Source organism: Pistacia vera, unplaced genomic scaffold (assembly GCF_008641045.1).
Source record: "Pistacia vera cultivar Batoury unplaced genomic scaffold, PisVer_v2 Contig398, whole genome shotgun sequence".
Classification (NCBI taxonomy): Eukaryota; Viridiplantae; Streptophyta; class Magnoliopsida; order Sapindales; family Anacardiaceae; genus Pistacia; species Pistacia vera.
In genome coordinates, this window is record NW_022196221.1 from 882,309 (window position 1) to 891,112 (window position 8,804).

The 8,804-nt window shown below is 37.3% G+C and overlaps 1 protein-coding gene across 1 annotated transcript; it reads right to left on the reverse strand.

Moving 5' to 3' along the window:
• Positions 1-4,972: 4,972 nt before the first annotated feature.
• LOC116141353 (putative disease resistance protein At3g14460) lies at positions 4,973-8,467 on the reverse strand. Its single transcript, XM_031426864.1, has one exon. The coding sequence runs from the start codon at positions 8,465-8,467 to the stop codon at positions 4,973-4,975; it is 3,495 nt and encodes a 1,164-aa protein (XP_031282724.1).
• Between the last annotated feature and the right edge of the window lie 337 nt (positions 8,468-8,804).

An 8,804-nucleotide genomic window follows, 5' to 3' on the forward strand; every position in this document is an offset into this window, starting at 1 on the left:
CCTTTGACCCTTCAGATTTGGAACCAATGGCAGGTCCACTAGTTTACAATTCTCCAGGCAGAACTTCTTAAGGACTTCACTTGCATACTTCCTTTGATTCACAAAAATACCATCTACATCTGTATCAATCTCCATCCCAAGAAAGTATGACATTTCACCCAAGTCTGTCATTCAAACTCATTGTGCATGGATTTTTGAATTCCCCACTTGAGCATGATTGCTTCCAATTACTAGAAGATCATCCACATATAGAGAAATGATCATTACATCTCTTCGACTTCTCTAATGTATAGAGTTGCTCATTGGGCTTCTCACAAAGTCTAAACTGAGCAGTGGTCATTAATCCTGCTATACCAGGCCCTTGGTGCCTGTTTTAGGCCATATAGACTTTCTTCGCAAGTAGACTTTTCCTTCTTCTCCTTGAATCTGATACCCTTCAGGTTGTTCAATATAAATTTCCTCATTCAACCAGCCATTCAAGAAGCGATTTAACATCCAATTGATGAACCTTCCAAGAAAATTGAGCTGCCACAGTAGTAGCAGTTTGTGGTGTCATGCCGGGCTACTGGTGCAAATATCTCCAGGAAATCCAATCCATATTGCTGAGCAAATCCTTTAGCAACAAGCCTGGCCTTTGCTTCAGAACTGAAGCATCCATATTTAACTCTTTCTAAAATTCCATTTTACTTGGATCACCTTCCTTTTTTTGTCTGTACACAAGGTTCCAGGCCTGATTTTTTTGTAACGCCCACATTAAAGTATGTGGCTTTATTTATGTCCTAATACCCTTAGTTGAATTTTGTTAAGTTATCTTGAAAAGTGTGAAAAAAATCTCTTAAATTGTCATTAGGGGTAAAATGGTCTTTAACTCATAATTAGACGAAAGTGTGGGGAGTGAAAAGTAGTAGAATTTCATGAGAATGCAATGGAGATGAGGGCATTATTGTAATTGACTAAAGGGCAAAGATGAAATTTTATAGAAGTGCAAGGGTAAAATGGGAATCTATATATATTATTTTATGATATTAAGAGTTGAAGAAGAGAAACCCTAGCTACTCTACCCTCCATTCAAGCCATTCTCTCCCAAATTCTCTATAATTTCTTCATTAAATTTCCAAGGAATTCATAGATTTTGGCTAACTTTGATAGATTTTCAATCCAGCATCCAAAGGTAAGATTCTTGCACCAAGAAGTGAGATTAAATTTTAAAGTTTTGAATTCTTATGGTTGTATATGTCTAGGGTTTGAGAAGGAGGAATCTACCAAAGAGAGAGTATGGTGTTGGAGTTGCTCAATTCAAGGTAAGTAAACCTAATTTGACCCTTAATTTGACAAGACTTTGCTGAATGATTTTTTTTGCATGTTTGTATGTGTTGGTATGAGAGAATTATGGCTGTTTTTTATGTTTATTCATGTATAAATTGTAGCCATGAGAAGTAGTGTAGGTTATGTGTATGATTGGTAAAGTTGTGGAAGTTTTGTGTTAAGATTTTGGAGTGTAGAGAAGTGAGAAATTCGGCCAGTTTGATACTCAATTTAGTGAGTTTTTTGGCTCACAATTTGGTTGAATTAAGAGTTGTGGAAGTGTAGCCAACATTGAGTAGTCATGTGCATATGAATTGTTTGATAACAATCCTAAGAAAAAACATGTTACCATGTGTCCCTTTCAAATCTGTGACTTTCTGAGTGATTTTTGAGCATCTTACCCATCGATTGGGTTGAGACTTAAACATAAAAGTTGTAGCCCTTTCTCTAAGCTTTAAATTAGACCAAATCATAGTAATCCGATGTGTATAGCTTGAGATATGACTTCTTGAATATGACCTATGCAAAATGCTACCTCAAAAGTACCTCTAATTTATTAGTTATGTTTTAGTCTAATATCTATGACTGATTTCATATGGGAATATTGTTGGTAGAGAATACTATTCCAAAATGATATCTTTATATGCCATAATGCATTCTCACATTTGCATTTAAAAAGAATAGCAAAGAGTGAGCATATTTCCATGCACATACACATATATGAGAATATTAAAGAACAAGAGAAAGAGAGTTTGGATGAATTGTAGAGAATTTCTTTATACATGTATATGCTTATATTGAAAAATTGTTGATGGAATTGATTTGAATGATGGTTAGAATTTATCCATGAGAAGTAGTGTTTGTACTTGATGTTTGATGAGAGTTTGATGAATTGGAGTAGATTTATGGAGTGTGAATCCTGGACAGGCTTGCGTTATCTTGTGTGTTTTTTCCAATTTTGAGGGCTTAGAAGAAGAGAAATGTAGCCAAATTAGAGTTGATGTGTGCTATAAATTGTTTGATGAAATGTCAAAGAGAAGTGCATACATGATTATATTATTTGATATCTTGAGATGAGTTGGAGATGTTGAGAATGACATGTTCACATTCCATATTGCATCCAAACATGTGAATTTATAAAGAACAATAGCATGAGCCCTATACATGCAACATACCATAAGAGCATTAAAGAGCAATAATGAACATTAAAGTTAAGAACAAATAGAAGAAAATGAGAAATATTAAAGAAGTTCAAATCTAAAATTTTATTTAAAGAAGTGTAAAAAGATAAAGAAGAAAGGGTTGTGTGATGGGGAACCCATGAGTGACATAGCCCCGCATGCCAACCGCCTTTATGAGCAGCCTTAATTAGAAAAGAAAATTGTACAGTCCGTTAGAAGTGCATGTAGATGAGGACTATACCCAAATTAGAGAATACACTCACACAGCCAGGGTTCCAAATCCATGCCTCAACCGAGTCTGATCGGCAAGAAAGAAAGAAACAATAGAAAAAGAAGAAACAAAAAGAAAGAAACAATAGAAAGAAAAAGAATAGAAAAAAGAAAAGCATAGAAAAAGTACAGAGAAAGAAACAGAATAAGAATAGAAATAGAAACAGAAAAACAGAAAACGAAAAGAAAATGCCATTCTTGCATTTGTGCATTTGCATCATACCTATGCGTGAACACATGCCTATTATCATGGTAGTGAGAAATTAGAAATAGAGAAAGAATAGAGAAGAACATAGAAAATAGAGAGGTATGATGTAAGGAAAGAAATTCAGATTTAAGCAACGGAGAGAGAAGAGTAGCATAGCAGGTTACTTACGAGCAATTATGCTCACCCCGTTTTTTCAATGTTTTTGCAGGTAGTAGATGAGATTGCGGTCTCTTGGAACTCAAGAAGCGGAAGGGTTTGGCAACACTGTCGAGTGATGTTTTGTGTGACTTTATTATATTATGTAAAAATTTGTTATGGGCCCATTATTTTATATATATATATATATATATATATATATAATTATATATATATATATATTTATATATATATATCTATATATATATATATATATATTTCAAGCCCTATACTATATTCCATGCCTGAACCAACATCTATGCTCTGCATGTCCCTTCCTTTTACAGTGGGAACAAGCTGGAAAATTCTTTATTCCACCAACTTTGTTCCACTGGTTATTTGACCTTTCTTTTCCTTTCTTTTCTCCAGCAAACCTTCCGTTATTTCCTTGTGCAGACTTGCCCTTGTGAGCTGCTAACATTGCCTCTTCATTCGCATCCTCTAACCTTAGGAGCCTTCTCTACGCTTGTGCCTACAGAGCATGAACTAACTCAGTCAAAGTGATCTAAGTCAGGTCTTTTGAGTCCTCCAAAGATGAGATCTTTGCTTCAAACCTTTCCAGTAAGCTTATTATCACCTTCTCCACTACTCTTCTATCTAACATCTCCATTCCAAGCAACTTGATTTTGTTGACTATATTCATCAACCTATCAACACATTCCTGCACTTTCTCAGCCTCCTGCATTCTCAATGTCTCAAATTCCCTTCTCAAGTTTAGCACTTGCATGTTTCTTGTAGTGTCACTCCCCGTGAACTCCTCCCTTTAACTTGTCCCAAGATTCTTTTGCTATTTCGCATGCTCTGATCCTTGCAAAAACAAGGTCTATGACAGCTGAGTGAATGTGGGATAAGGCTCTTGGAGCCTTTGAAACTTTTTCTTCATGCAACCGGATTTGGTTGAGTGCGGGATTTGGTCCCAATTGAGGGGGTTGTTTCTCTTCTTCTGCATATTGCCAGAGTCCTTGACCCCTTAGATACGCCTTTATTTTGACAGTCCATATATAGTTGTGCTCACCATTAAATATAGGAGGTAGAAGAGAAGTTGTCTGAGTGGCCATTGATTTAAGAAAAACAGGTTTGATGCAGGGTAGTTTTTTCGGAAAGACATATGAGGTGATCAAGGGAAAGAAAAGGTTCAGATTTTTTAGCTCAAGTAACCAAGCTCTGATACCATTTTGTTGTTGCTTACACCGGAGAATACAAAGAAAAGAAAGAGAGGAACCAATGAAAAATGAAGAGAGTAAACTGACTGCATTACCAACTGAGTTTACATTATAACTAATAAAGCAAAAGTTCACTGTTGACAACTTTGCAGACATATTTTATCCAACATTAATCTAAAGCCATACATTAATACCAACTTACAACAAACATTATAAACACATCCCATATAACCTGGCAGTACAAATCTAAAGCATTACAAAATGAATCAACCTAGGCTGCCTCACAAAACTGACAGACGGTAGATTGCAATACCCTTTGGCGCCATAACATATTCAAAAACAAGTTGACAAACTGTTACATTTCCAGCTAATTATCAGAATTTAACACAATGAAAGTGCTGGAAATCGAATTTATCTTTACAAATGGTTTCAGAATTGGATTACTGAAGCTCAAATCTTAAAATTGACCGTTGTAGTCAACAAATGTCGATGTAAGGTATGCGGGCAATCACAGGCCAATACTTTCCTGTAAATTTTTTGCACTTGTGTTTCAGCAGAGGACATTCATCTATATACAGTACTGCAACTGAGGAAGGCAGGCCCTTCTCGGGAAAATATTTGAGCTTGGGGCAACCAGACAGATGTAGTTCTTACAAGGAAATGAGGCTTTGATCAATGCAGGAAATGCTCTCCAAATTCGGAAAATGTTCAATCTTCAGGTTGGTTAGAGAGGCAGGAACTTGTGGAAAAGACACCAGGTTTGAACATCCTCCATCAATGGAAAGTTGTCTAAGAGAGGTGAGTCTGTACAATCCCCACTCGAACAACGGCTTAAAGATCTGAAGATTGTCAAGTTTAAGCGTTGTAAGGTTGGTTGGAAAGCCATTCTTAGGGAAGGATGAAATGTTTGGACAATTTATTATCAACAACTTTTGAAGGGAGGGAAGTTTGTGGATGCAGATGGGCAGGGCCTCCAGTTTCTCACAACCAATTAGGAAGATCTCTGTCAATTTTGTGGAAAGCAACCCTGTTTCTGGCAAGGAAACAAGACTCGTGCAAAAATTCAAATGAATCTTTGATAGATGGCGGAGTTTGTGCAGATCTTCAGGTATGAATTTAAGATTTTCACACTGAAAAATCTCAATACTTTCAAGAGCATCAGGTAGATTGCCTGTTGATGACAAGGAAGAAAGCTTTGAGCATTTCACGATCTTAATATTTTGAAGTGTGACAGGTAACTCGCTGTTTGACCATAAGGAAGTGAGAGAAGAACAATCTCCAATCTCCAAGTACTGAAGAAGAGAAGTGTTTCTTCTGCTGCCATTCTTGATTTTCTTCTGCATTATTAGAACTTCCTCGTCGTCGTATATGATGGACCTTATGTTATCGCAACATGTAATCTCCAGTCGCTTCAGATTCAGAGGTAGCCGGATTCTGGAAACATATGGCAAAGAATCACAACGTTTGATAGACAGACTTTCAAGGGATGAGTTGTTTTTCATCCATGCCTCAGGTAAGGATTTTAGTGTGTCACATCTGTCGATTTCAAAGAATTTCAGCAGGGATGGGAGCTCAGTCTCTGGAAAGGACACAAGTTTCGGGCAGTTTGTAATACAAACCTTTCTAAGAGAACTGAAGTTGTTCAATGCCCATGGTAGCTTCACAAGGCATTCGCAGTCTCCTAATTTCAGAGATTGTAGTCTATAAGGGAACAAATGCTGCTGTTCCTCTTCTTCTTCCTCTACCGAGGAAATAAGTCGGTGAAAGTGCTCAATGGCCAGTGGATCAATGCAGCAAATATTTTGTTGTAATTCATCTCTATTATGCCATAAAGATGTTAGCGCTTTACAACCAACAATCCTTAGATTTTTTACCACCGATAACCCTCCCATAAACCACTGTAGAAATACATGAGTTGAAAGATCAGAAAGAACAACTGAACTCAATGAAGTGAGGTCAACTGTATTTCTCTGGACTATCTGTTTACATCCATCAATCTTTAATCTGCAGAGTGTTGGAAGACTTGGAATTGGCACCTGCAATTGCTTACAGCTTCTGACGACAAGGCTTTCCAATGAAGGAAGATTTTCCGGCAATCTTCCCACCAGTTTAGAACAATTTGCAACACAAAGCTCCCGCAGGCGAAAGAAAGCTTTAGCTTCCAGACCACATCCATGAGAAATCCAGTCTTCCCATTTTAGCATACTCTCGAAAGAAAGAGTCTCTAGAGATGGAAAATACTCTGAGCAACCATTTCCATAAAACTCTGACCCCACTGTCCTTACTCCCGCCATTCCTTTGATAACAAGGTGCTTGAGCGAGGGCAGTTGCCCGACTGGTGGCAAAGAAGTACATGTGTTGCAATTTTCAAATCTTAGGAGTACTAATGTAGCGAATTCGGAATCGCCTAACCAGGTGGGAAATTTTGCACCACCATAGCCCTTGATACTGAGCTCTTTCAGTTTCTTGTGAGGTTGTAGCAAGTCAAGCACATGTGTTTCAGTGTCTACTTTCCTTGATGAATTCTCAATCTTTCTGCTACTCCATTCCAATGAAATCACATCCAGTTTTTTCTTGCCATTTAAGTCAGCCTCCTTGGCATCCTCAAAATCATTTACATTCTCCAGCCTAGAAATTCTGAGCTTCTCTTGAAGATTGCGCAAAGATTTCAACTCTCTTAGGCTAGAGCTAGCACCTTTGCCCACAACAAAATTAGGCATTGTTCGAAGAGAAGTTAATTTACCGATGTTTCGAGGCATTCCTTCCAAAGAATCTACAAGATCCATCTTAAGATGGCGCAAGTTAAACAGGTTCTCCATATCTGTACAGAGTTTCTTCAGATAACAACATCTTACTAATATAAGCGTCTGTAAATTGTAAAATCTACCAATTGCTTCAGGTAAAAACTTAATTTCAGTATTAGAAAGATCAAGATATCGTAAATGCTTTAAACATTCGATTTCATTTGGTAGCTCTGAGATGCAATATCCATGCAAAGATAAAACCCTTAACCTTTGTAGCTTTGGCAACCAATGAAAAAGAACATCAAACGCCATGTAAAAGTGTCCCGGTTCCAGTTGCAATGGCAGGAAAGTTCGTAAATGTTTGACCTGATGGAAGGCCTGAAATCTCTTGCTGCCATCATATCCACCAATGTAAGATAAATGGCGAAGATTTTTTGAGATTCTCCATTGATTTTCAACCTCTGGCATGTTATCTAACCTAAAGCATATTTCTCCTGCAGCCCATTGAGCAAGATCATTAATCAAGTCATGCATTTCAAACCGAGACTTATTCTTGATTGAATGTTGGAAAAATGATCTTGATTGTAGATCTCTGAAACACTTGTCACCTAAATCTTCCATCTGTTTTCCGCCAATGTCATGTTGCAAGAAACCCTCTGCCATCCATAACAAAATAACCTCCTCCTTTTCAAAAGCGTAATCTTTAGGAAATATCGAGCAATATGCGAAACACTGTTTTAAATGTGGAGAAAGATAATGGTAGCTTAATCTAAGAGCTGGTAAAATACCACTTCTCTCTTCTGGTAAATCCCATATATTGCTATGTAGCACATCTTCCCAATAACCAAGATCGTATTTACCACGCAAGAGGCCACCAAGAGTTTTTGCTGCTAAAGGCAAACCATTACACCTTTTCACAATTTGCTCACCAATTTTCTTCAACTCTTGATGATCACTAAAATCTTTTGTCCCCAATGAGTGTTGAGTAAACACACACAAACAATCGTCATATGACAACTCTTTCAACGAGTAAGTTGGAAGAGTTCCCACGATTAATGAAACATCTTCATTGCGAGTTGTGACAACAATCTTACTTCCTACACAACCTACTTCAAACGGTTTGCGCAGAACAGTCCACTTATCATAATTCTCATTCCAAAGATCATCTAAAACCAGTAAAAACTTCATTCTACATAGTTTCTCCTTCAATTTGACTTGAAGGATATTTAGATCACTATCATTTACATTCTCATCAGTAATGGACTGCAAAATCGCTTTTGTTACTCTGATTGCATCAAAATCATCAGAAACACAAACCCAAACTCTGAGATCGAAATGACCTTCCACTCTATCATCATTGTAAACAAGTTGTGCGAGAGTTGTCTTACCCACCCCTCCCATTCCTATAATAGGAATAACATCAACTCCACCACAAGTACCTTCATCTCTCAACATGTCAATTATCGCTTCCTTATCTTTTTCTCTTCCACACACACTACCTTCATTAACCAAACAGGTGGTAGGTAATTTTTCATCAACTTTGCCGGACCCGGAATTCTCTTTCAAACCCAGGTTGTTTTTCTCCGTTGCAATCTCTTGCAACCTTATAGTGATCTTCTTTATCTTAGACTTCATCACAGAATTGAAATTAAGGGATGCAATCGAACTTCTACAACAAGTAGGAATGAGTTTACGTACCATACTTGTGGTAGCTTCATCTCCAGCGCGATCAAGCAAT

Excerpts from the sequence above, each read along its gene's own strand:
- LOC116141353 (XM_031426864.1), bottom strand. The coding sequence starts at position 8,467 with ATGGGAGGGGTGGGTAAGACAACTCTCGCACAACTTGTTTACAATGAT.